The 27,619-nt window shown below is 46.3% G+C and overlaps 3 protein-coding genes across 3 annotated transcripts in view; all 3 read left to right on the top strand.

Annotated features, from left to right (window-relative positions):
• On the top strand, positions 1-7,712 carry LOC119795378 (ras-related protein ralB-B-like). Its single transcript, XM_038303367.1, has 5 exons — positions 1-158; positions 282-451; positions 527-735; positions 7,159-7,333; positions 7,414-7,712. The coding sequence occupies exons 2-5, from the start codon at positions 338-340 to the stop codon at positions 7,519-7,521; spliced, it is 606 nt and encodes a 201-aa protein (XP_038159295.1). The 5' UTR covers positions 1-158; positions 282-337; the 3' UTR covers positions 7,522-7,712.
• A 3,113-nt stretch (positions 7,713-10,825) lies between these two features.
• On the top strand, positions 10,826-14,567 carry faimb (Fas apoptotic inhibitory molecule b). The gene is made up of 4 exons (XM_038303354.1): positions 10,826-11,251; positions 13,821-14,049; positions 14,126-14,175; positions 14,287-14,567. The coding sequence occupies exons 1-4, from the start codon at positions 11,135-11,137 to the stop codon at positions 14,434-14,436; spliced, it is 546 nt and encodes a 181-aa protein (XP_038159282.1). The 5' UTR covers positions 10,826-11,134; the 3' UTR covers positions 14,437-14,567.
• A 4,059-nt stretch (positions 14,568-18,626) lies between these two features.
• Positions 18,627-27,619, top strand: part of agap1 (ArfGAP with GTPase domain, ankyrin repeat and PH domain 1) — a 122,155-nt gene continuing 113,162 nt past the window's right edge. Inside the window, exon 1 of the mRNA XM_038303344.1 lies at positions 18,627-19,488. Within this exon, the coding sequence (XP_038159272.1) occupies positions 19,326-19,488 (163 nt within the window). The 5' untranslated portion in view covers positions 18,627-19,325. The remainder of the gene's footprint in view (positions 19,489-27,619) is intronic.

Below are 27,619 nucleotides of genomic sequence, written 5' to 3'. Positions count from 1 at the left end.
GCAGAACCTCCTCCAGACGGTTCTGTTAGTGTCTGAGCCGGATCAGAACTTTTGATGATCTCTTTCCTTCCTCAGCTGTTGAAGCCGACCTGTTTGGGTTCGTTCTGCCAGAACCAACGAACATCTGAACCTTCAGGAGGAGAAACCTGCCAGAGGAGGTAAATAAAGGGTTTCAGAACCGGCGCCATGAGGAGATGTTTGGGTCATAAGATCAGAACCGATCGGGTCCATTTGACCCGTTGAGCTGCAGCTGGAAACCACATCTGCTTCTGTTCCATCAGGACCTCCAGAACCCGGGTCAGAGCTGTGAGGCCCCGACCCGACCCGGACCAGAGCCATGTCCTCTGGCAAGAACAAGAACCAGACCTCCCTGGTCCTCCACAAGGTGATCATGGTGGGCAGCGGCGGCGTGGGGAAGTCGGCGCTAACCCTGCAGTTCATGTACGATGAGGTGAGTCTCCAGGTGGACTCCGTTTCCCATAATGCCTCTGTGCTCCCTGGCCTCCCCTCACCTCTCTGTCTGCAGTTCGTGGAGGACTACGAGCCCACCAAGGCCGACAGCTACAGGAAGAAGGTGGTTCTGGACGGCGAGGACGTCCAGATCGACATCCTGGACACGGCGGGACAGGAGGACTACGCCGCCATCAGGGACAACTACTTCCGCAGCGGCGAGGGATTCCTGCTGGTCTTCTCCATCACGGAACACGAGTCCTTCACCGCCACCTCAGAACTCAGGTCCGCTTCACAACCAGCACTGCACGCTTCAGCTGATGGTTCTACCCTCAGCTGATCCACTCTAGAATCATGGTTCTACCCTCAGCTGATCCACTCTAGAATCATGGTTCTACCCTCAGCTGATCCACTCTAGAATCATGGTTCTACCCTCAGCTGATCCACTCTAGAATCATGGTTCTACCCTCAGCTGATCCACTCTAGAATCATGGTTCTACCCTCAGCTGATCCACTCTAGAATCATGGTTCTACCCTCAGCTGATCCAATCTAGAATCATGGTTCTACCCTCAGCTGATCCACTCTAGAATCATGGTTCTACCCTCAGCTGATCCACTCTAGAATCATGGTTCTACCCTCAGCTGATCCACTCTAGAATCATGGTTCTACCCTCAGCTGATCCACTCTAGAATCATGGTTCTACCCTCAGCTGATCCACTCTAGAATCATGGTTCTACCCTCAGCTGATCCACTCTAGAATCATGGTTCTACCCTCAGCTGATCCACTCTAGAATCATGGTTCTACCCTCAGCTGATCCAATCTAGAATCATGGTTCTACCCTCAGCTGATCCACTCTAGAATCATGGTTCTACCCTCAGCTGATCCACTCTAGAATCATGGTTCTACCCTCAGCTGATCCACTCTAGAATCATGGTTCTACCCTCAGCTGATCCACTCTAGAATCATGGTTCTACCCTCAGCTGATCCACTCTAGAATCATGGTTCTACCCTCAGCTGATCCACTCTAGAATCATGGTTCTACCCTCAGCTGATCCAATCTAGAATCATGGTTCTACCCTCAGCTGATCCACTCTAGAATCATGGTTCTACCCTCAGCTGATCCACTCTAGAATCATGGTTCTACCCTCAGCTGATCCAATCTAGAATCATGGTTCTACCCTCAGCTGATCCACTCTAGAATCATGGTTCTACCCTCAGCTGATCCACTCTAGAATCATGGTTCTACCCTCAGCTGATCCACTCTAGAATCATGGTTCTACCCTCAGCTGATCCAATCTAGAATCATGGTTCTACCCTCAGCTGATCCAATCTAGAATCATGTTTCTACCCTCAGCTGATCCACTCTAGAATCATGGTTCTACCCTCAGCTGATCCACTCTAGAATCATGGTTCTACCCTCAGCTGATCCAATCTGGAATCATGGTTCTACCCTCAGCTGATCCAATCTAGAATCATGGTTCTACCCTCAGCTGATCCACTCTAGAATCATGGTTCTACCCTCAGCTGATCCACTCTAGAATCATGGTTCTACCCTCAGCTGATCCAATCTGGAATCATGGTTCTACCCTCAGCTGATCCAATCTAGAATCATGGTTCTACCCTCAGCTGATCCACTCTAGAATCATGGTTCTACCCTCAGCTGATCCAATCTAGAATCATGGTTCTACCCTCAGCTGATCCACTCTAGAATCATGGTTCTACCCTCAGCTGATCCACTCTAGAATCATGGTTCTACCCTCAGCTGATCCAATCTGGAATCATGGTTCTACCCTCAGCTGATCCAATCTAGAATCATGGTTCTACCCTCAGCTGATCCAATCTAGAATCATGGTTCTACCCTCAGCTGATCCAATCTAGAATTATGGTTCTACCCTCAGCTGATCCAATCTAGAATCATGGTTCTACCCTCAGCTGATCCACTCTAGAATCATGGTTCTACCCTCAGCTGATCCACTCTAGAATCACGGTTCTACCCTCAGCTGATCCACTCTAGAATCACGGTTCTACCCTCAGCTGATCCAATCTAGAATCATGGTTCTACCCTCAGCTGATCCAATCTAGAATCATGGTTCTACCCTCAGCTGATCCACTCTAGAATCATGGTTCTACCCTCAGCTGATCCAATCTGGAATCATGGTTCTACCCTCAGCTGATCCAATCTAGAATCATGGTTCTACCCTCAGCTGATCCACTCTAGAATCATGGTTCTACCCTCAGCTGATCCAATCTAGAATCATGTTTCTACCCTCAGCTGATCCACTCTAGAATCATGGTTCTACCCTCAGCTGATCCACTCTAGAATCATGGTTCTACCCTCAGCTGATCCAATGTGGAATCATGGTTCTACCCTCAGCTGATCCAATCTAGAATCATGGTTCTACCCTCAGCTGATCCAATCTAGAATCATGGTTCTACCCTCAGCTGATCCAATCTGGAATCACCTTTCTACCCTCAGCTGATCCAATCTAGAATCATGTTTCTACCCTCAGCTGATCCACTCTAGAATCATGTTTCTACCCTCAGCTGATCCACTCTAGAATCATGGTTCTACCCTCAGCTGATCCACTCTAGAATCATGGTTCTACCCTCAGCTGATCCACTCTAGAATCATGGTTCTACCCTCAGCTGATCCACTCTAGAGTCATGGTTCTACCCTCAGCTGATCCAATCTAAAATCATGGTTCTACCCTCAGCTGATCCAATCTAGAATCATGGTTCTACCCTCAGCTGATCCAATCTGGAATCATGGTTCTACCCTCAGCTGATCCAATCTAAAATCATGGTTCTACCCTCAGCTGATCCAATCTAGAATCATGGTTCTACCCTCAGCTGATCCAATCTGGAATCACCTTTCTACCCTCAGCTGATCCACTCTAGAATCACCTTTCTACCCTCAGCTGATCCACTCTAGAATCATGGTTCTACCCTCAGCTGATCCACTCTAGAATCATGGTTCTACCCTCAGCTGATCCAATCTGGAATCATGTTTCTACACTCAGCTGATCCACTCTGGAATCATGGTTCTACCCTCAGCTGATCCACTCTAGAATCACCTTTCTACCCTCAGCTGATCCACTCTGGAATCATGGTTCTACCCTCAGCTGATCCACTCTAGAATCACCTTTCTACCCTCAGCTGATCCACTCTGGAATCATGGTTCTACCCTCAGCTGATCCACTCTAGAATCATGGTTCTACCCTCAGCTGATCCACTCTAGAATCATGGTTCTACCCTCAGCTGATCCACTCTAGAATCATGGTTTTACCCTCAGCTGATCCAATCTAGAATCATGGTTCTACCCTCAGCTGATCCACTCTAGAATCATGGTTCTACCCTCAGCTGATCCAATCTAAAATCATGGTTCTACCCTCAGCTGATCCAATCTAGAATCATGGTTCTACCCTCAGCTGATCCAATCTGGAATCATGGTTCTACCCTCAGCTGATCCAATCTAAAATCATGGTTCTACCCTCAGCTGATCCACTCTAGAATCATGGTTCTACCCTCAGCTGATCCAATCTAAAATCATGGTTCTACCCTCAGCTGATCCAATCTAGAATCATGGTTCTACCCTCAGCTGATCCAATCTGGAATCATGGTTCTACCCTCAGCTGATCCACTCTAGAATCATGGTTCTACCCTCAGCTGATCCAATCTAGAATCATGGTTCTACCCTCAGCTGATCCACTCTGGAATCATGGTTCTACCCTCAGCTGATCCACTCTAGAATCACCTTTCTACCCTCAGCTGATCCACTCTGGAATCATGGTTCTACCCTCAGCTGATCCACTCTAGAATCACCTTTCTACCCTCAGCTGATCCACTCTGGAATCACGGTTCTACCCTCAGCTGATCCACTCTAGAATCATGGTTCTACCCTCAGCTGATCCAATCTAGAATCATGGTTCTACCCTCAGCTGATCCACTCTAGAATCATGGTTCTACCCTCAGCTGATCCACTCTAGAATCATGGTTCTACCCTCAGCTGATCCAATCTAGAATCATGGTTCTACCCTCAGCTGATCCAATCTAGAATCATGGTTCTACCCTCAGCTGATCCACTCTAGAATCATGGTTCTACCCTCAGCTGATCCAATCTGGAATCATGTTTCTACACTCAGCTGATCCAATCTGGAATCATGGTTCTTCCCTCAGCTGATCCAATCTGGAATCATGGTTCTACCCTCAGAGGATCAAATCTAGAATCATGGTTCTACCCTCAGCTGATCCAATCTAGAATCATGGTTCTACCCTCAGCTGATCCAATCTAGAATCATGGTTCTACCCTCAGCTGATCCAATCTAGAATCATGGTTCTACCCTCAGCTGATCCAATCTAGAATCATGGTTCTACCCTCAGCTGATCCAATCTGGAATCATGGTTCTACCCTCAGCTGATCCACTCTGGAATCACGGTTCTACCCTCAGCTGATCCACTCTAGAATCATGGTTCTACCCTCTGATCCACTCTAGAATCATGGTTCTACCCTCAGCTGATCCAATCTAGAATCATGGTTCTACCCTCAGCTGATCCACTCTAGAATCATGGTTCTACCCTCAGCTGATCCACTCTAGAATCATGGTTCTACCCTCAGCTGATCCAATCTGGAATCATGGTTCTACCCTCAGCTGATCCAATCTAGAATCATGGTTCTACCCTCGGCTGATCCACTCTAAAATCATGGTTCTACCCTCAGCTGATCCAATCTAGAATCATGTTTCTACCCTCAGCTGATCCACTCTAGAATCATGGTTCTACCCTCAGCTGATCCACTCTAGAATCATGGTTCTACCCTCAGCTGATCCAATCTAGAATCATGGTTCTACCCTCAGCTGATCCAATCTAGAATCATGGTTCTACCCTCAGCTGATCCAATCTGGAATCATGTTTCTACCCTCAGCTGATCCACTCTAGAATCATGTTTCTACCCTCAGCTGATCCACTCTAGAATCATGGTTCTACCCTCAGCTGATCCACTCTAGAATCATGGTTCTACCCTCAGCTGATCCAATCTAGAATCATGGTTCTACCCTCAGCTGATCCAATCTAGAATCATGGTTCTACCCTCAGCTGATCCACTCTAGAATCATGGTTCTACCCTCAGCTGATCCACTCTAGAATCATGGTTCTACCCTCAGCTGATCCAATCTAAAATCATGGTTCTACCCTCAGCTGATCCAATCTAGAATCATGGTTCTACCCTCAGCTGATCCAATCTGGAATCATGGTTCTACCCTCAGCTGATCCAATCTAGAATCATGGTTCTACCCTCAGCTGATCCAATCTGGAATCACCTTTCTACCCTCAGCTGATCCACTCTAGAATCACCTTTCTACCCTCAGCTGATCCACTCTAGAATCATGGTTCTACCCTCAGCTGATCCACTCTAGAATCATGGTTCTACCCTCAGCTGATCCACTCTAGAATCATGGTTCTACCCTCAGCTGATCCAATCTAGAATCATGGTTCTACCCTCAGCTGATCCAATCTAGAATCATGGTTCTACCCTCAGCTGATCCACTCTGGAATCATGGTTCTACCCTCAGCTGATCCACTCTAGAATCACCTTTCTACCCTCAGCTGATCCACTCTGGAATCATGGTTCTACCCTCAGCTGATCCACTCTAGAATCACCTTTCTACCCTCAGCTGATCCACTCTGGAATCATGGTTCTACCCTCAGCTGATCCACTCTAGAATCATGGTTCTACCCTCAGCTGATCCACTCTAGAATCATGGTTCTACCCTCAGCTGATCCAATCTAGAATCATGGTTCTACCCTCAGCTGATCCACTCTAGAATCATGGTTCTACCCTCAGCTGATCCAATCTAGAATCATGGTTCTACCCTCAGCTGATCCAATCTAGAATCATGTTTCTACCCTCAGCTGATCCACTCTAGAATCATGGTTCTACCCTCAGCTGATCCACTCTAGAATCATGGTTCTACCCTCAGCTGATCCACTCTAGAATCATGTTTCTACCCTCAGCTGATCCACTCTAGAATCATGGTTCTACCCTCAGCTGATCCACTCTAGAATCATGGTTCTACCCTCAGCTGATCCACTCTAGAATCATGTTTCTACACTCAGCTGATCCAATCTGGAATCATGTTTCTACACTCAGCTGATCCAATCTGGAATCATGGTTCTACCCTCAGCTGATCCAATCTGGAATCATGGTTCTACCCTCAGCTGATCAAATCTAGAATCATGGTTCTACCCTCAGCTGATCCAATCTAGAATCATGGTTCTACCCTCAGCTGATCAAATCTAGAATCATGGTTCTACCCTCAGCTGCAGGCGGGCCTGAAACGGGTTCAGCCAGACCCAGACCAGTCCAGAAGGTCCAGACCAGAACAGGGGTGGGTAACTCCAGTCCTGGATCCTGGAACTCTTAGATGTCCTGAACACGTCTGAGTCACGTACAGAACCTTCTCCTCAGGAGGAGAACCAGAACCTGACGGGTCGTAATTGAAGTTCACCAGGATCTGTTGGTTCTGACTGACCCAGGGGGGTCCAGAGGCTGTAATTGGTTCTATGGTTCGGTCCCATTCTGGTGCCTCAGAGCTTCTGGTCACCTGGTTCTGATCGGCCAATCAGAAGCAGAGCGGGTTCCTGCTCTTCAGGTTCTGTTGGGTTCTGTTTGGACTGATTTAACGGGTTCCCCTGCTGTGTCCGCCCGCAGGGAGCAGATCCTGCGGGTGAAGGAGGAGGAGACCGTCCCGCTGCTCCTGGTCGGGAACAAGTCGGACCTGGAGGACAAGCGGCAGGTCAGCGTGGACGAGGCGGCGGGCAAAGTCGCCGAGTGGGGCGTCCAGTACGTGGAGACGTCGGCCAAGACCAGAGCCAACGTGGACAAGGTGAGCGGGGGAGGGGGTTCTGGAACCGACCCGGGGCGACCCGTCCAATAACGCTCACCCACCTGTCCTCCGTCCTCCAGGTGTTCTTCGACCTCATGAGGGAAGTCCGTAAGAAGAAGATGTCTGAGAGCAAAGATAAGAACGGGCCGAGCGGCGGCAGGAAGAAGAAGAAGTGCTGCGTTCTTTAGACCGCCCACACCTCTGGCTCCGCCCACTGGGAACCTCCCACCTATTTATCTCCTCCTCACATTCCTGTCACTCTGAAACACTCGTCTCTACATTGGGCTGCCCTGAACTTATCTACAATCACACTTCTACCCTCAACTGAACCAATCTAGAATCATGGTTCTACCCTCAGCTGAACCAATCTGAAATCATGTTTCTAGTTGAACCGATCTACGATCATCTTGTTTCTAGTTGAACCGATCTAGGATCATCTTGTTTCTAGTTGAACCGATCTAGGATCATCTTGTTTCTAGTTGAACCGATCTAGGATCATGTTTCTAGTTACCGATCTAGGATCCTGTTTCTAGTTACCGATCTAGGATCCTGTTTCTAGTTGAACCGATCTAGGATCCTGTTTCTAGTTGAACCGATCTAGGATCATGTTTCTAATTGAACCGATCTAGGATCATGTTTCTAGTTACCGATCTAGGATCCTGTTTCTAGTTACCGATCTAGGATCCTGTTTCTAGTTGAACCGATCTAGGATCCTGTTTCTAGTTGAACCAATCTAGGATCCTGTTTCTAGTTGAACCGATCTAGGATCCTGTTTCTAGTTGAACCGATCTAGGATCCTGTTTCTAGTTGAACCGATCTAGGATCCTGTTTCTAGTTGAACCGATCTAGGATCCTGTTTCTAGTTGAACCGATCTAGGATCATGTTTCTAGTTACCGATCTAGGATCCTGTTTCTAGTTACCGATCTAGGATCCTGTTTCTAGTTACCGATCTAGGATCCTGTTTCTAGTTGAACCGATCTAGGATCATGTTTCTAGTTACCGATCTAGGATCCTGTTTCTAGTTGAACCGATCTAGGATCCTGTTTCTAGTTACCGATCTAGGATCATGTTTCTAGTTGAACCGATCTAGGATCCTGTTTCTAGTTGAACCGATCTAGGATCATGTTTCTAATTGAACCGATCTAGGATCATGTTTCTAGTTACCGATCTAGGATCCTGTTTCTAGTTGAACCGATCTAGGATCCTGTTTCTAGTTGAACCGATCTAGGATCCTGTTTCTAGTTGAACCGATCTAGGATAATGTTTCTAATTGAACCGATCTAGGATAATGTTTCTAATTGAACCGATCTAGGATCATGTTTCTAGTTACCGATCTAGGATCCTGTTTCTAGTTGAACCGATCTAGGATCCTGTTTCTAGTTGAACCGATCTAGGATCCTGTTTCTAGTTGAACCGATCTAGGATCCTGTTTCTAGTTGAACCGATCTAGGATCCTGTTTCTAGTTGAACCGATCTAGGATCCTGTTTCTAGTTGAACCGATCTAGGATCCTGTTTCTAGTTGAACCGATCTAGGATCCTGTTTCTAGTTCAACCGATCTAGGATCATGTTTCTAGTTGAACCGATCTAGGATCCTGTTTCTAGTTGAACTGATCTAGGATCATGTTTCCGATCTAGGATCATGTTTCTAGTTGAACCGATCTACGATCATCTTGTTCCTAGTTGAACCGATCTAGGATCATGTTTCTAGTTGAACCGATCTACGATCATCTTGTTTCTAGTTGAACCGATCTAGGATCATGTTTCTAGTTACCGATCTAGGATCATGTTTCTAGTTGAACCGATCTACGATCATCTTGTTTCTAGTTGAACCGATCTAGGATCCTGTTTCTAGTTACCGATCTAGGATCCTGTTTCTAGTTACCGATCTAGGATCCTGTTTCTAGTTGAACCGATCTAGGATCCTGTTTCTAGTTGAACCGATCTAGGATCCTGTTTCTAGTTGAACCGATCTAGGATCCTGTTTCTAGTTGAACCGATCTAGGATCCTGTTTCTAGTTGAACCGATCTAGGATCCTGTTTCTAGTTGAACCGATCTAGGATCCTGTTTCTAGTTGAACCGATCTAGGATAATGTTTCTAATTGAACCGATCTAGGATCATGTTTCTAGTTACCGATCTAGGATCCTGTTTCTAGTTGAACCGATCTAGGATCCTGTTTCTAGTTGAACCGATCTAGGATCCTGTTTCTAGTTGAACCGATCTAGGATCCTGTTTCTAGTTGAACCGATCTAGGATCCTGTTTCTAGTTGAACCGATCTAGGATCCTGTTTCTAGTTGAACCGATCTAGGATCATGTTTCTAGTTGAACCGATCTAGGATCATGTTTCTAGTTGAACTGATCTAGGATCATGTTTCCGATCTAGGATCATGTTTCTAGTTGAACCGATCTACGATCATCTTGTTCCTAGTTGAACCGATCTAGGATCATGTTTCTAGTTGAACCGATCTACGATCATCTTGTTTCTAGTTGAACCGATCTAGGATCATGTTTCTAGTTACCGATCTAGGATCATGTTTCTAGTTGAACCGATCTACGATCATCTTGTTTCTAGTTGAACCGATCTAGGATCCTGTTTCTAGTTGAACCGATCTAGGATCCTGTTTCTAGTTGAACCGATCTAGGATCCTGTTTCTAGTTGAACTGATCTAGGATCCTGTTTCTAGTTGAACCGATCTAGGATCCTGTTTCTAGTTGAACCGATCTAGGATCCTGTTTCTAGTTGAACTGATCTAGGATCCTGTTTCTAGTTGAACCGATCTAGGATCCTGTTTCTAGTTGAACTGATCTAGGATCCTGTTTCTAGTTGAACCGATCTACGATCATCTTGTTTCTAGTTGAACTGATCTAGGATCATGTTTCTAGTTGAACTGATCTAGGATCTTGTTTCTAGTTGAACTGATCTAGAATCCTGTTTCTAGCCGGTCTAAGCAGCAGCAGCAGTTTTCAGCTCTAAAGGGAAAAAGGAACAAATCAGAGCAGCTTCCTCTTATTATTATTTTACACTTTGCACTTCGGAGCATTGATTTTGTTTATTATTCATGAATGTGAAGAAATAAAATTCTGTTAGAAAACTGCTTTCTGTTTAATTTCACCTTCCAACGATCTCCAGATATTCATTCTGGTTCACATAGATAAGTTATACACATTAAAGAAGGACTAAACTAATATAGAAATTAGCAGACTGGGTTTTTATGTCTAAAAATCAGATGATTAAAAATAAAAATAAAAAAACTGAACCAGAATTAAAGCATTATAAATCAATTAATGAGCGGATAAATTAGCTAAACTTGATTTATTACAGGAAAAAATTAAAAAGAAGTTTTTAGATGGTTGAAAATGTTTTCATTTGAATCAAGATTTTTCACATTTTACTCATAAACCAGGAAATGAAATCAATGATTTTAGAGTTAAACTCTTTATTTTCTAATTTATTTGTGCAGATTTCCTGTTAGCTTTGGTCCAGCAGGGGGCAGTATAACCTCTCCTTTAGGGGCTGAATGAAGGAGTTTTTGGCAGAAAGAAGCAGCAGTTCCTGTTTTACAGCGTCTTCTCGGTCAGACCTCATAGTTCAGATGATGAATCAGATTAAAATCCGTTGCTTTAAGGAAGAATTTTCCAGAAGACGGTGACACACTTTCCCCCCCAGGCCTCCCTCTAAGCCTCTTACTGTAATTCAGCTCCTGCTGATGCGGCAGTACCGCTTTCCTTCATCCTTCCAGCTCCTCACAGCCTCCTCGGCAGCTTCCGGAGCTCCGGGTCCCGGTCCGTGCGTCCAGGATGCTGGGCGGAGACGTGGTGGCGGCGTGGGAGGTGGCTCTGAGTGACGGCGTCTACAGGATCGAGTTCGCTCACGGTACCACCACCGGGAAACGGGTGGTTTACGTCAACGGGACGGTGAGCTCTGGTTCTGGTTCATTCAGAGGCTCCTCTGTGGGGTTTGGTCTGACTGAAAGGTCATGAGGTCAGAGGGTCCGGTCTGAGGCGGAAACATTTAAACTGGATTTAATTCACAGCGACAGGGAATTAATATCGATATTAAAGATGGATATGAGGAAACATCCGTCTGTCCATCAAATCCAGAACCTGAGATCAGCTGACACCATCAGGACATCATGGCCGTCCCTCAGGCTCCATCTGCAGATACCACTGAGGGAAGCCTCCTTTCTTCCTGCTTTCTTTATGCACACTGTTGCAGATTTTAACAGAAGAGGATTAGGGCCCCTGAAAAAAATAAAAAATATATTTTTAAATATTATTTAAATTGAATATGAGATAAAGTCAGAATTCTGTCTTTTTTCTCAGATTATACTGAAATAAAATGTAACAATTTTTTTTTTATGAAAATAAGTAAAAAAAAATTTTTACCAGAATAACTATATAATTTCTTGTTAATTAAAAACTCAAGAACAATATTTTGACTTCTTAGAAATGATTATCCCAATTAAACACGTGTATTGCAGCGGACAGTGAGTGGCTGCACGTTCCTGGTAGGCTACTATTCATGATGGTGGACCCAGATTCAGATCTGGACAGGAAGATGAGGAAGATGGTAAACCAGGAGAGGATGAAGTGAACCGGACCCGGCATTCGACCTGAGCTGTGAGCTCCGGGGCTGGTCGGAGCGACCGAACCCGGCACGGTGCCCGGTGAGGCAGGTGCCAGTGTCCAGGCTACCGTCACCGGGTTGGGTCGATCGCTCCACCGGCCGCCGGGTGTCCCGGACCAGCCCCGGAGCTCACGGCTCGGTTCGAATGCGCTGTAATCGACCAGAATCCCGTAATTTTTAAATCCCCCCTGGACATTTTTTTAGGTCTGAAAAGTAGGACATGTCGGGGGAAAAAGAGGACGTCTGGTCATCCTAACTATTCACTGTGGCTAGTGGTTTTAAAAGCTACTAGTCACTGTAGCTAATGGTTTAAAAAGTTACTAGCCACTGTGGCTAATAGTTTAAAAGGTTACTATCCACTGTGGCTAACGGTTTTAAAAGTTACTAGCCACTGTGGCTAACGGTTTTAAAAGCTACTAGTCACTGTAGCTAATGGTTATGAAAGTTACTAGCCACTGTGGCTAACGGTTTTAAAAGTTACTACCCACTGTGGCTAACGGTTTTAAAAGGTACTACCCACTGTGGCTAACGGTTTTAAAAGCTACTAGTCACTGTAGCTAATGGTTTAAAAGTTACTAGCCACTGTGGCTAATAGTTTAAAAGGTTACTATCCACTGTGGCTAACGGTTATGAAAGTTACTAGCCACTGTGGCTAATGGTTATAAAAGTTACTAGCCACTGTGGCGAACGGTTTTAAAAGTTACTTTCCACTGTGGCTAATGGTTATGAAAGTTACTAGCCACTGTGGCTAATGGTTATGAAAGTTACTAGCCACTGTGGCTAATGGTTATAAAAGTTACTAGCCACTGTGGCGAACGGTTTTAAAAGTTACTTTCCACTGTGGCTAATGGTTATGAAAGTTACTAGCCACTGTGGCTAATGGTTATGAAAGTTACTAGCCACTGTGGCTAATGGTTATAAAAGTTACTAGCCACTGTGGCTAACTGTTTTAAAAGGTACTACCCACTGTGGCTACCTGTTTTAAAAGGTACTACCCACTGTGGCTAATGGTTATGAAAGTTACTAGCCACTGTGGCTAACTGTTTTAAAAGGTACTACCCACTGTGGCTACCTGTTTTAAAAGGTACTACCCACTGTGGCTAATGGTTATGAAAGTTACTAGCCACTGTGGCTAACTGTTTTAAAAGGTACTACCCACTGTGGCTAATGGTTATGAAAGTTACTAGCCACTGTGGCTAACTGTTTTAAAAGGTACTACCCACTGTGGCTACCTGTTTTAAAAGGTACTACCCACTGTGGCTAATGGTTATGAAAGTTACTAGCCACTGTGGCTAACTGTTTTAAAAGGTACTACCCACTGTGGCTAATGGTTTTAAAAGTTATTAGCCACTGTGGCTAACAGTTTTAAAAGTTCCTAACCTCTGTGGCTAATGGTTTATTAGTTACTAGCCACTGTGGCTAGTGATTGTAAAAGTCACAATGACATATCCTGGTGTAGATTCTAAGTTATCCAGGCCACAGTCATTACAAAAAAGTTAAAAATCAATCCACTGGACTTTGTTTCCCAGTTTGAAGACGTTTCTCTTCCATCCAGGAAGCTTTTTCAATTCAAAATGTCAGAAATAGCGTTTAGTTCCAGGTTTTATCCAGCAGCCCAACAAAGCCTGGTTTTAGTTTAGAAAACATGCAAATAGAAGCAGATGAACGGGTCCCCCCCTTTGGAATGGGGGTGGTTTGGCTTCTTTGTTAGCCTGCAATGCCCCATACCTGTCTATGTCTCTGAAAGGGGGGTCGTTAGAGGGAATAGTTGGGAAACATCTTCAAACTTGGAGCAAAGTTGGTGACGGTCCCCCCAGACCAGGACCACTGGATCAGTGAGGCGGTTTTTCTCTGCAGGAAGTGATCAGGAAGGACTGGATGTTCAAGCTGGTTGGGAAGGAGACCTTCACTGTCGGCAGCGCCAACACCAAGGCCGCCATTAACATCGAGGCCGTCAGCGGCTTCGCCTACGAGTACTCTCTGAACGTCGACGGCAAGAGTCTGCAGACGTTCATCGACAACAGAGCCAAGACCACCAAGACCTGGGTGGTTCAGGTGGACGGGACGGACTACAGGGTGGTTCTGGGTGAGTCCAGAGGAGGTCCGGGGACAACCTCAGCCTGTGTAGACGTGTCCTGATGGACTGTGATGTCTTTTAACAGAGAAGGACACCATGGATGTCTGGTGCAACGGGCAGAAAATGGAAACAACGGTGAGAATTTCTATTCCGCCGTCTTCCTCTGGTGAGATCTCTGGTGTGTTTATTATAGTGTGATGTGCGTCCACGCCTCAGATTCTGTGTCCCCTCCTGTCTCGTCCACAGGGGGAGTTTGTGGACGACGGCACAGAGACCCGTTTCTCTGTGGGAGACCATGAGTGCTGCATCAAGGCCGCCAGCAGCGGGAAGAAGAAGAACGGGATCATCCACTTCCTGCTGCTGGATGGGGAGAAGGTTCCTGCTTCGTCGCCGTAGAGACGGACCAAGAGGTCCAGATTCAGAGACTCCAGGCTGGACCTCATGGTCATCAACTCTTTATTTAGGGTTTATTCTAATGGATGGTTTTCATTCATGTTGGCAGAAGAAATAAATCCTGAACTGAGCAGGTCCTGCTGATTTTATTTTGAAAGGCAGAGGTTATCTTTGCAGCGACAGCGTGCCTAGACAGCGGCCATCTTGGATCAGACCAGCTGCTGACAGGATGAACAGGAGGCGCCTTGGATCTCATCTTAATCACAGGAAACCTACTTATATGTTAGAACCACTTAAAGACCAAAACACCTTCTAAAATATAAATATATATCATTTACTGATTAATGAACAAATGTTTACAGATCAATAAATAATAAAAAACAAAAAACAATTAGTTTGAAAAAGAGTTTTGGAAAAAGTTTTGATTAGTTTAGTTAGACACAACATACATTTACCATTCACTATGATTTGACAAAAAAGTCTTGACAATGAAAAAAATAGATAAAAATAAATTCTTAAAAAAATAAATAACAACAAAATTTCCTCTATAGATCATAATACTCATTATCAAAGAGCAATCCTTAAAAATTCTAAATAATAATAATACATCTCATAAATATGTAATATTTGTAAAATATAATCTTATATTAATATTAATTGCAAAATATATAACATTGCATAAATCTCATCCAGTTTGAGCTCAGTTTAATTAGTTTTTAATCTGAATAAATGTGGTAATCTTTTAGAATTAGTTTTGTTCTTTTAAGGGGCTCTGAAAGGTCAGAGATTATTGTGATTTTATCTCTGACTCTTTCCTGTGATGAAAATGAGATCTAAGGCGCTTCCTGTTCATTCTGACAGCAGGTGTCTGAACCGTGGTCTGACCCAAGATGGCCGCCCTCTAGGCACGTCAGCCAAAATCCAATGAGGCGTCTAAGTATATAATCTATGGCTATCAGAGCCATGGGAGCACTGATCTCTATTAATCCACTGAATTGCTGATTGTTCAAAAAAAGTGAAGCCACCGTCCGCCATCTTGGTACTCCCCACTCCCACAGAGACGTGCAGTAAAATGCCTCCCATTGCAGCAGTTAGCTGCTAAAACCAGCAGTTTTCTGGCTGCAGGAAGACGTTCCACTGGTCATTTCCCAGTCAGTGGATGAACTAAGCAATAAACCCATCTATAGCCGATGGATCTATAGTTTAGTCAGACATTAGTCTGACTGGAAGACATTGACTGAGTTAGACACTGACATTGGGTCTAACGTTAATAGAAAGTAGAGGAAAAAGAAAGTTATTCACTGTGAAATGTAGGAATTCTTTATTAAGTGGATGATGCTGTTGTTTTTATAGTTTGGTTTATTTCTCATTTGAAAAAGTAATTAGCTGAAATATATTGCATGTTAGATTGAAAATGAGTGTATATAGTATATATATATTTATATCAACCATGCATGGACAGTTTGCGAATAGAAAAACACTATAACATTAACAAATGTGTACTTGTAATTCAGTCTTTATGTAAAATTTCGTGGCAGTACATGTAATATACATGTAATCAATACATGTATATTACATGTACATCATCAGCATGGGCGGTTCTAGAGGGGCCAATGGGGGCCAGTGCCCCTACAGATCATGTCATGGCCCCTCTTATGGCCCCTGAACTGAAGACATAAATCTAAGAGAAATTCTAATGCTGATCTGAGCTGGAACAGACATGGTTACTGATGGATCCTTTGGATCTATTTCATTTTTTTTTTTCTTTACAAATTCTGTTTTACTAATTATTTAAAAACAATAAGGTGATAGCTTCAGTGGTACTGAGAGAGGATCCCTGTTTTAATCTGCTAAATTTTTTTTCAAAACAAATTTTAAAAATCCTCTATTTTTTACAGCTGAATTTATCAGTTTTTATTTAGTTCTAATTCAGATTTCATAGAAGATGCTAATTTTAACTTAAATTAAGTGAAAAATATGTAAAATTCCTAAATTATGAATGTATATTGACCTAATAAGAAATATAATTATTATTAAACCTAATTGAATAGAAATGTCCATTCATGCAGCTCTATCGATATATTTGAATCCTTTGCCATGTTTTTTATTTCATGCTTTTCTGGGCCCCCCATGAAAACATGCTGGCCCCCTCCTGGCCCCCTGGTACATTGGGTCTAGATCCGCCACTGATCATCAGTTTAGGCTCATCTGTATTATTCTGCTCCATCAACACATTCATTTTATTGTGATTTATTTGTATAATATGTTATATTACCTGATTTATAGACTTCACTGACTTCATAATGACTCTGCAATGTGATTGGCTGATTGTTTTATTCTACGGTAAGTTAAAGTTTATCTACTGATTTTGTGAAAAAGCCAGTCTGTGTCAAACTGATGAATTTATCTTTATTTAAAAAGTCTTAAGTCCCTGAAAATGAGAACATCATGGTTGTTCGATGCTGCAGCGCACATAAAGTTCACATTATGACCGGTCTGACTAGGGAGTACCAATATGGCGCCCGGTTGCTTCACTTCAGCCCCTTACTGCCAACAGGCAATCAGCAATCCAGGGAATAAATAGAGATCAGTGGGTGAGAGGCTCACAGGGCGGCCATCTTGGGTCAGACCAAGCCGCGGTCAGATAGATTGAGGCAAAGGGTTCTTTATGTTTTCTATTAATCTGAATCTGATGAACTTTCCACAGATTTCCAGATTAATTAGATCAACGTTTCTGGGGCTACTTAAGACCGAAGGACTGATAGAAATGATTTTCTAATTTATTACATCATTCTGATTTTCTGTTGACAGCAAACTTCCAGAGCTGCCTCTCAGGATGCCTGACTTTTATTCCTCCTATGGATGCTCAGCCTGGAATTAGTTTAGGTTTTTATGATCCATTAACTTCATGTTAAGCACCTCCTCGCACGGATGGAAGCAGAGAAAAGTTCTGAAAACACACTGATTTCTAAAAGCAATATATGTATATTTGTTTTTGTTTTTTATATTAAAACTTAGTTGATATATAACTGCCTTTATATCTCATCCAGTTAAAATTGTGTTTAATCTGAATAAATTTCTGTAATCTAACTTATAACTTTATTAAATATGTTTTGGTAATTTAATGTATTCTGATTATTTTAATATGATCTTTAACTCGTCTTCCATGTGATTAAAATGAGATCAGAGGCGCCTCCTACTCATTCTGAAGCAGCTGGTCTGATCCAAGATGGCCGCCCTGTAGGCACGTCGGCCAGCGTCCATCGGAGCGTCTACGTATTAATAACTATAGTTGGAGCAGCAGGAAAACCGGAACGCGACGGGCCGGACTTTCAAAGTAAAAGCATACTAAACAAAACCGTGCAGTTCCACATTAAATGTTGGTAAAACGGGTTTAACTTTAGTTTAAAAAGAAAACATTCGTTACTAATAATATTTAAATAGAGGACTACTATAGAAATAGATTACTTTCTAATCCTAGTTGATTCTATTTATTGTTTGATCCTTCCTCACAGAATCTGCTCATATATTTCCTTTAGATGGTTAAAGTCTGACTTAAGTAAACCCAAATTAAACAAACTACACTAAAGCTGTCATGTATCTTATCTGAAACTAATTATGGAACCAGTTAAGCGGGAATTAGTTGGACCTAATTGGACCTGGACCTAATTAGAACATTTGTATTAGTTTTTTTTTTTTACAACTAAATTAAACCTTGATAAATTAACTGAATAAAAAAAAACAAAAACAAAAAAAAACAAAACAAACTGAAATTAAAAGCTGAATTGGATTTACATTTGAATTGGATTGAATTAAAAAAAGTTTTGATAAAAAACGGAGTTGGATTCAACTGAAACTACTAAAAACAAATAAAAAATGAGACATTGGATTAAACTAAACTATAAACTGAGTTTATCAGAAACTTATTGAGTTTACATGAAGTAAAATTCAACATTTTTTGTAAAGTTGTCTGAGATAAAATTGGATTTAAAACAGTTGAGATGAGCTAAACTGATTGTAATTAGAAATAAATATTTATAAAGTTGGAATAAAGTGAGTTAAATGAATTATTTTTTAGTTGAGCTCTTCAGATTTTTATTTATTTTTTGATAAATTGAATCAAAGCGAATGAAAATCACTTGACGCGAATCTGTGCTTTACTGTGAAGGGTCAAACCAGATGTCCTTATTTGGTCATCGCTGACCGTCCTAAAGGAAATCCCGGCTGGGAATCTGTCTGTTGGGTCCATCCGGAGGGAGCGGGCCAGTCCAGGTTCTGGGTTCTGATCCCGCATCCATCCCATCCTCCTCTAAGAGCCGCCGGAGCTCCTCTAAACCTCCCGCTCCTCCCGCCGCCTCCGCCCGCTCCGGTTCATCCGCAGCACCGAGGAGCTGATCCGGAGAAGGAGACAAACCCAGGAGGAGGGAGCCGAAGCACCGCCGCGGACTGATTGTTCTCCCCAGGTTCCAGAGCTCGGTTCCCGCAGCTGTTCCCAGGTTATCCCGCTTTCTGCTCGGATGTGAGGCCGACTTTCCCGGCTGGAATTCGGTGACGTTTCCCGGTTTTCCTGCTGGAAGCTACAGCTAGTTAGCTTTAGCCAGCTAGCAGCAGCGGCAGGCCTCCTCCTCCGGGTAGAAATGAGTCCCGGTTCCGCTGGTAGTCCAGTTTAATCCCAGCCTCCGTTCATCCAGGCCGGCCTTGGAAGGCTATGGAGCAGCGGAGCCCCGCCGCCCGGGAAGCCGCCGCAGCAGCAGCCTTCCCCGGACTGTAGCTGATGCCTCCCGGAGCCAGTCCTCCAGGGATGTAATCCAGAACCTGTTTCTCCGGGATTATTGTTTCTCCGGGATTATTGACGCCACTAGCTTTATTTGAGGAGCAGGAAGTCCTCCAGGATGAACTACCAGCTGCATGTGGCCAACTCGGCCGCCATCCGCTCTGAGATCCAGAGGTTCGAGTCCGTCCATCCGAACATCTACTCCATCTACGAGCTGCTGGAGCGGCTGGAGGAGCCGCTGCTGCAGAACCAGATCCGGGAGCATGTCATCGCCATCGAAGGTAGGACCGCTGGGAATGCTGCCGGCCGGCCCGGTGCGCATTCCTGCCCGGAGGGAGGGTTCCTGCTCCCTGCTGACCCGGTTCATCTGCTGGGACCCACCTCCATGCAGGAGGCCCGCTGGGTCTGGGTCAGCAGAACCAAACCTTCCCTCCAGAACCTCTGATTGTTAATCTGGGATCTCTGGTCCCATTAATCCAAAATTCTAACTTTAATCCCAGAATTCTGACATTTTTCTCCCAATTTTTACTTTAGATTGAGAGGTTTAGATTTATTTTATCATTTTGTACACAAGTGTAAACAAAAAGGAATTTCCTTTAGAAAAGCTCTCTGGATTATTTCATTTTTTAAAGTGCAGTCTTGATAAAAACATTGTGATGAAAAACTGTTTTTTAATCTTTTATTTAATCTCAGAATTCAGCCTTTTTTCCCGTATTAAACTGAAATAACATTTAAAAATCTTTAACCATTTTAATTTCTTCAGTGGCCCTAACAGTCCTCCGTACCTTTAGGCTCAGTGTTGGATCTGAGGTTCTGGTCCCGTTGGAACCGGGTCACAGCTGCTGCTTCCTCTCAGGAACCTTATTGTTCTGGACCGGCTCCTTCCTGTCAGGCCTTAAAGAACCGGTCCAGCAGAACCGGTCCAGACGGGCCCCAGCAGCCTCGTCGGGCCCTGAACGCACCGTGTGACCCGGTCGGACCCGGTCGGCCCGCTGCTGTTTGCTCAGGCCTTTGTTTCCTCCAGTCGGGTTCTCAGGTTTCACTCCTTTTGTCGGCTCTGATGCGGCGGATAAAGGAACCATAACCCGGTTCTGCCTGGTTCTGGAACCACCTGCTGTCGGACCCTGAGGAAACCTGTGCAGCCGGTATCCATGGCAACAGAACCGGTTCTGGTCCACTGAAGCTGGAGGTCAGAACCGGCTTTGATCCGCTGCCTCCTGAATGAGAACGCCCTGCAGACAGACTGGTTCTGACGATCCGGGTCAGGCCAGAACCGGCCCACATGTCATTGGGTCAGAGAATGGACCATCTGGTCTATTCTATTCTGCAGTTGGACCAGTACCAGCATTTAGACCGGTACCAATTATTTAGACATCAGTTCCCAGTCCTAGTACTGGTACCGGTCCGATAAGGGAACTGGGCCGATAAAGATGTTTATGTCTCAGGAGGGGCGGGGCTCTCCTAAAGAGGAGGGTATCACCATAGCAACGGGTTTCCCTCTGTGTGGTTCTGGTTCTGGATGGGTTGTGATCAGTTGGTTGTATAATCTGAGCGGGGGATTAAGGCGGCAGCTGGAGCGGGCCGCTCTGAGGCGACCCGGCAGGAACATCTGGACCCTTACGTAAACCAGCAGCCCAGCTGGTTCTGCAGCGTTAGGTTCTGACCCGCAGGGATTGGTTCTTTTATTTTGCAGGATTTCAGATTATACCCAAAGACTCTGAGCAGGAAAGACCAAAATATCCATGCTAGGAACCCAGGTACCCAGCTAGGAACCCAGGGTCCTTGTGAGGAGCCGAGGGTCTTTGCTAGGAACCCAGGTATCATGCTAGGAACCGAGGGTCCATGCTAGGAACCAAGGGTCCATGCTAGGAACCCAGGTACCATGCTAGGAACCGAGGGTCCATGCTAGGAACCCAGGTACCATGCTAGGAACCGAGGGTCCATGCTAGGAACCAAGGGTCCATGCTAGGAACCCAGGTACCATGCTAGGAACCGAGGGTCCATGCTAGGAACCAAGGGTCCATGCTAGGAACCCAGGTACCCAGCTAGGAACCCAGGGTCCTTGTGAGGAGCTGAGGGTCCATGCTAGGAGCCGAGGGTCTTTGCTAGGAACCCAGGTATCATGCTAGGAACCGAGGGTCCATGCTAGGAACCAAGGGTCCATGCTAGGAACCCAGGTACCATGCTAGGAACCGAGGGTCCATGCTAGGAACCCAGGTACCATGCTAGGAACCGAGGGTCCATGCTAGGAACCAAGGGTCCATGCTAGGAACCCAGGTACCATGCTAGGAACCGAGGGTCCATGCTAGGAACCAAGGGTCCATGCTAGGAACCCAGGTACCATAATAGGAACCGAGGGTCCATGCTAGGAACCAAGGGTCCATGCTAGGAACCCAGGTACCATAATAGGAACCGAGGGTCCTTGTGAGGAGTTGAGGGTCCATGTGAGGAACCAACCGGTCCAGAAGAAGAACCCAGCCGCTGTGCTGAGTTTTAGCTTCATCTCCAGATGGTTCCTCCTGGTTGAACAAAGAGAGGATGGAGAGCCGTTGCCGTGGAAACCAGCTGAAGCTGTGGGGGAAACAGCAGCAGATGACTCATGACTCCATGACCTGTTATTTAATCCTCTTCAGGTGGTTTCCACCTGCCTGGTCTCCATGGCAACTAGAGCCAACGGTTCTGTTGGACCTGAACCAATGTGTAGATTTAAAGGTGGAACCGCTCGCTGTCTGATGGGGGCTCAGATCCGCTTACTGACACCAGAACCAGGCTGGACCTCCTGATCCCACCCAGGACCCTGACCCAGGACCCTGACCCAGGACCCTGACCCAGGACCCTGACCCAGGACCCTGACCCAGGACTCTGACCCCGGACTCTGCTCAGAAGCAGATTCCATATCCCAGGCGGTTCTGGTCCAGTTTTTTAAACCAGAATCTGGTCCTCCTGTGTCTGACTCAGTTCGCTCCACCTCCTGCTCCCTCACACAGGGGTCAAAGGTCAGACCCTCCAGGAACAAACTGCTGGAAAAGTTATTAAAACCCTTGAGACGATAGGAAGGAGTAAAGACGGACCGGGTCAGAACCATCAGACCGACGGGTCCGTCAGAACCTCCCAGGGAATGATGGGAAATATCTGCTGAGCCACTATGGATGTATCGGACCTCAGAACCGGTTCTGGTGGAGGGGATGTGAATAGAAGTGATAGCACAGCGGTCAGACAGAACCGGCCCGGTCTGTAGGCTCACAGCTGTGGGTGGAGGTCTGGTTCTGATCCGGTCCGAGGATCCGTTCATCAGCATTAACGGGGCCCAGAGGGGAACCAGAGCCTCTGCTGCTGGCTCTGTAGAGCAGGAAGTGACATCATCCTCTCCTGGGAGCCATGGAGATGGATGGAGGCGTCCTCAGCGGCGGCGGCGGCGCTCTGATGGTTCTGATTGTGTTGGTGGGACGGCGAGCAGGAAGACTATTTTAATCTGGACGGAGGTCGGCCATTGTTCTGCTTCCTCCTGGAGACCAGAGGAGGAAGCTGCAGAACCGCAGGAGCAGAACCCAGCAGAACCTGACCCGGTCTGACCAGAACCCAGCAGAACCCGACCCAGTCTGACCAGTACCCAGCAGAATCCGACCAGCCGACCCGGTCTGACCAGAACCACAGGGACAGAACCCGACCCGGTCTGACCAGAACCACAGGGACAGAACCCGACCCAGTCTGACCAGTACCCAGCAGAATCCGACCAGCCGACCCGGTCTGACCAGAACCACAGGGACAGAACCCGACCCGGTCTGACCAGAACCACAGGGACAGAACCCGACCCAGTCTGACCAGTACCCAGCAGAATCCGACCAGCCGACCCGATCTGACCAGAACCACAGGGACAGAACCCGACCCGGTCTGACCAGAACCCAGCAGAATCCGACCCAGTCTGACCAGTACCCAGCAGAATCCGACCAGCCGACCCGGTCTGACCAGAACCACAGGGACAGAACCCGACCCGGTCTGACCAGAACCCAGCAGAATCCGACCAGCCGACCCGATCTGACCAGAACCACAGGGACAGAACCCGACCAGGTCTGACCAGAACCCAGCAGAATCCGACCAGCCGACCCGATCTGACCAGAACCACAGGGACAGAACCCGACCCGGTCTGACCAGAACCCAGCAGAATCCGACCAGCCGACCCGGTCTGACCAGAACCACAGGGACAGAACCCGACCCGGTCTGACCAGAACCCAGCAGAATCCGACCAGCCGACCCGGTCTGACCAGAACCCAGCAGAATCCGACCAGCCGACCCGGTCTGACCAGAACCACAGGGACAGAACCCGACCAGGTCTGACCAGAACCCAGCAGAATCCGACCAGCCGACCCGATCTGACCAGAACCACAGGGACAGAACCCGACCCGGTCTGACCAGAACCCAGCAGAATCCGACCAGCCGACCCGGTCTGACCAGAACCACAGGGACAGAACCCGACCCGGTCTGACCAGAACCCAGCAGAATCCGACCAGCCGACCCGGTCTGACCAGAACCACAGGGACAGAACCCGACCCGGTCTGACCAGAACCCAGCAGAATCCGACCGGCCGACCCGGTCTGACCAGAACCACAGGGACAGAACCCGACCCAGTCTGACCAGAACCGCAGCAGTCTGTGGTTCCTTCTGCTCAGCAGTGGATCTTCTAACCTCAGGGTTCTAGAGCTGCAGGTCTCAGCTGGTACCGGATTGATCTGGTTTGAAACGGAGCCCTCACCCAGGGGACACTTCCTACCCACAATGCACCAGTTCCCCTCCTGGTTAGCGTCTGCTTCCTGCTTCCAGGTTTCATACATCATAGTAACCGGGGAGACGGGGGTGTGTCTGGTTCTATGTGGACCGGGTTCTGGGTCGGTTCTGCTACATTCAGGGACAGAAGTTCATCCATGGATGAACCTAAAGCTGATCCATCTGATCGATTGATAAAACTTTAGGCTTCATCTCTTTTATTTACAATAAATAATCCATCGTTAATCTAACAGTTAATCCCAGCTCAATTCAAAACTGACTGAATAAATAAACATTATTAAACAGATTTATAAGATAAAACAGGAAGCTGTTTGGTTTCTAAACAAAAAAAGAGGAAGAAAATGCGTGGAACACGTCTGGTGTCCCACCCACTGAAACGTAGATCTATGATTAACAGACAGGGTATGCTGCTCTGACGTAGACCTGTTTTCATTTTTCTACCATATTTGGAAGCAAAGCAACAGAAGAATCATGGAAACTTTACGATCATTTCTGTCTCCCGATTTACGGTTATTATTAAAACCTCGCTTCGTTTTGCCGATTCAATTCTATTCAGTTTATTTCTATAGCTCCAATTCACATCATGTCATCTCAGGTCACTTTCCAGTTCACCAGATCATCCAGTCAGATTGATTCAAAGTTTTCTATCTAAGGAAAACCAGCTGATTGCATCGACTCATTGACTCTTCAGCAATCCCTCACACTAAGCATGCTTGTAGCGACAGTGGAGAGGAAAAACTCCCTTTGAACAGGAAGAAACCTCCAGCAGAACCAGGCTGAGCGGCCATCTGCTGAGGCTCTGTGTTCTTTTCGTCTAATCCACCAATCAGAGCTGAAAGAGACTTTGTTCTGTTAGCAAAACTTTGAAACTGGTTGCTTTAGCATCTAGCATGCTAACTGCTAGCATGTGTTATTCTTCTCCCGTTCCATCGTCTCCTTCTGAGTGCAGAACTTCTGCTGCTCCTCCATCAGTGCCGCTTTAGCAGAACTGAAGGAGTTTCTACCAGAACCATGAAAAGTTCTGGATCCTTGGATCCATTAAACTGTGTAAACGATCCGGACCGGGTCTGGATCCGTCCATGGTTCTGTTCCACTCTGGCTTTACACCGGAGACGCCCTCTAGAGGACGGTGGGAGCATTACAACAAAGAAAGGAACTTTTACCATTAATAGGATGGAATGAACCGTTTATAAACTACCATGGAGTATCAGGGCCAGGCTAGGGATTTTTTTCTTCTATTTCAAGAATAAAGTTGTAAAATTAAGAGAAAAAAGTCATTTAACTACAAGAATAAAGTCTTAAAATTATTTTTTAAGACTTTATTTTGGGATTTCTGGTCGGGTAGGGTTGCTTCCTCATTGGTGAGGAATCCAGGGAGAGAAGCTATCCTTTGTGAAGAAGCGTGGGACGGCCCAGAACATTCCTGTAGGACACAGAGCTGGTTCTGTCTCAGAGGACCCTGAGGGATGATGGGAAATGTAGGCAGTGAGTAATGGTTCTGGGTCTATTCATGGACCCAGAACCATTTAGTACACAGCAGCAGCTCTCTGCTGATCACCAGGATGCTCAGAGAGCCCGCTAGAACCCGGATCCTGTCTCAGGCTCCGCCTCCTCTTTTTCTTTCTCTTCACGCCTGTCGGTTCCAGTCGGCGCCGCTGACAGCCTGCCAGGCGGTTTCACAGAGATTTCACTGCTGCCCCCCTCAGACTGACCCGAGGGTCCGGATTATCCGGGCTGTGAGAAACGGGTCGGTCCGGGTCTGTCTGGTGATGTTCAGGGGGGATGAACACAGAACCAGGCCTGCATGCTGCATTAAATGATCACATTTTAACAAGATGAACGCTTCAGAGAGGAGAAGAAACGTCAGATTCTCAGAGTTCTGATGGAGTTCTGCTGCGGTTCTGCTGCGGTTCTGCTGGAACCCGCAGCGCCGGTTCTGGTCCAGAACGTCCAGCTGCTCAGAAGCGGCTAGAATGAGTCAAAAATAAAGGGTGTCAAGGTCTTTGTTTTTGAGGAAGTGATGCTGGTTGCCATGACGACCTGTTCTATAGATGGCTGCGTTGCCACGGTAACCAGCAGAGCAGCCAGAACAACAAACAGAGGAGAGGCTGAGGTTGTGGAGGCCCTGTGCTGCTGGTGGTGAGCAGCAGGGGGCAGCAGAGAGCTGCTGAGGAGGCAGAGAGGCTGCAGGGTTCATGATGCTTTCAAGGTTCTGGTCCTGGTAGGACCTGCTTGGTAGAGGTTGCTGGTTGAAGACCCTGCTGAGCCCAGGGCCGGTCTCTGGCCTCCATTGTGCCCCCCCCTCCCCCCTCCCTGGGGGGACGCCAGCTGCCTGCTGCAGAGGATCAACCTGAGGCGGATACATTCATGAATGTGTAATGAGCAGCGCTCCATCTGCACGGCGGCGCCGCTGCTGTTTCTGCCTCACTGTCGGCAGAAACAAGTTTGAACCGTTTCTACGGTGTCCCTGAAGGCTCAAACGTCAAAGGAAACTGCAGCAAAGTGATGGAGGATGCTGCAGATCTGCACGCACTCAGCGAGCAGACTGCCCCTCCCTGCACTGGTCGCCACGGCAACAGATCTGCGTCTGGATGTCAGGGTGGGGTCGGCCCGGTCTCCTCCTCCCTCACCTCCTCATGCCTCCTTCCTTTTCTAAACTCCCTAATCCAGAGGTTCTGGTTCTGATGACCCAGCAGGGTTTTAGGTCCTTAGTTCATCCCTGGTTGATTGACTCCTCCTCTCCTCCCTTCCTAATTGGTTCTTCTTCTTCCCTCTCCATGCGCTGCTGCTGCCGCTGCTCCCCCTGCTGGTCGCTGCAGGTAAGAACCACTGAGGTGTGATTCCATGTTTCAGGAGGTTCAATCTTCCCCTGCTGTTTTTGTTCGCCTCGCTCTGCATCACTTTGCATTTTTCAGACATTTTTCTGTCAGACTGAGCGTGCATGCTAATGATGCTGCCAGCAGGGGGCCCCCTGCCTCCCCTCCTCCCCCTCTCTGAGCTGGTTGACCCATTTTTTTTTGTCTCTGGGGGGGTGAGGCAGAGCGTGGGAGGAAGCTGCACCTTCTGATGCTCCTGTGGGAGAAAGAAGTAGTCTGTAGAAGCTAAAGCTCCTGGTTTGGATTCTCCTCTCTGCATGAATCCAGACTTTGGTTCTAGGATATAAATTCTAGGATATCATTTCATGCACTGCTGTCACTCTAATAGGTTAAAGCAGCACCAGGCTGCGCCCTGAATACTGATCCCTCCCTCCGTCTCCTGCATGCTCCACTGCTCTCTGCAGGCCGGATGCATATTTCATAGGATGAGGAGACGCTGCTCCCACACTGTTAGGGCCACGATGCAGATTCCTTTATTTTCAGAATACAGTTACAAAATTACGATGATAAAATCCTAAGATTATGAGAATAAAGTCGTAAATTTACGATAAAGTCCTAAAATTATGAGAATAAAGTCGTAAAATTACGATAATAAAGTCCTAAAATTATGAGAATAAAGTCGTAAATTTACGTCGTAATATTAACGAGAATAAAGTCGTAAAATTACAAGAATAAAGTCGTGAAATAACGAGAATAAAGTCTTAAAATTACGACAATAAAATCCTAAAATTATGAGAATAAAGTCTTAAATTTA

This window comes from Cyprinodon tularosa, unplaced genomic scaffold (genome assembly GCF_016077235.1).
Source record: "Cyprinodon tularosa strain WSP-4 unplaced genomic scaffold, ASM1607723v1 ctg1135, whole genome shotgun sequence".
In the NCBI taxonomy this organism is placed as follows: Eukaryota; Metazoa; Chordata; class Actinopteri; order Cyprinodontiformes; family Cyprinodontidae; genus Cyprinodon; species Cyprinodon tularosa.
This window is presented reverse-complemented; position numbering and strand designations above follow the sequence as displayed.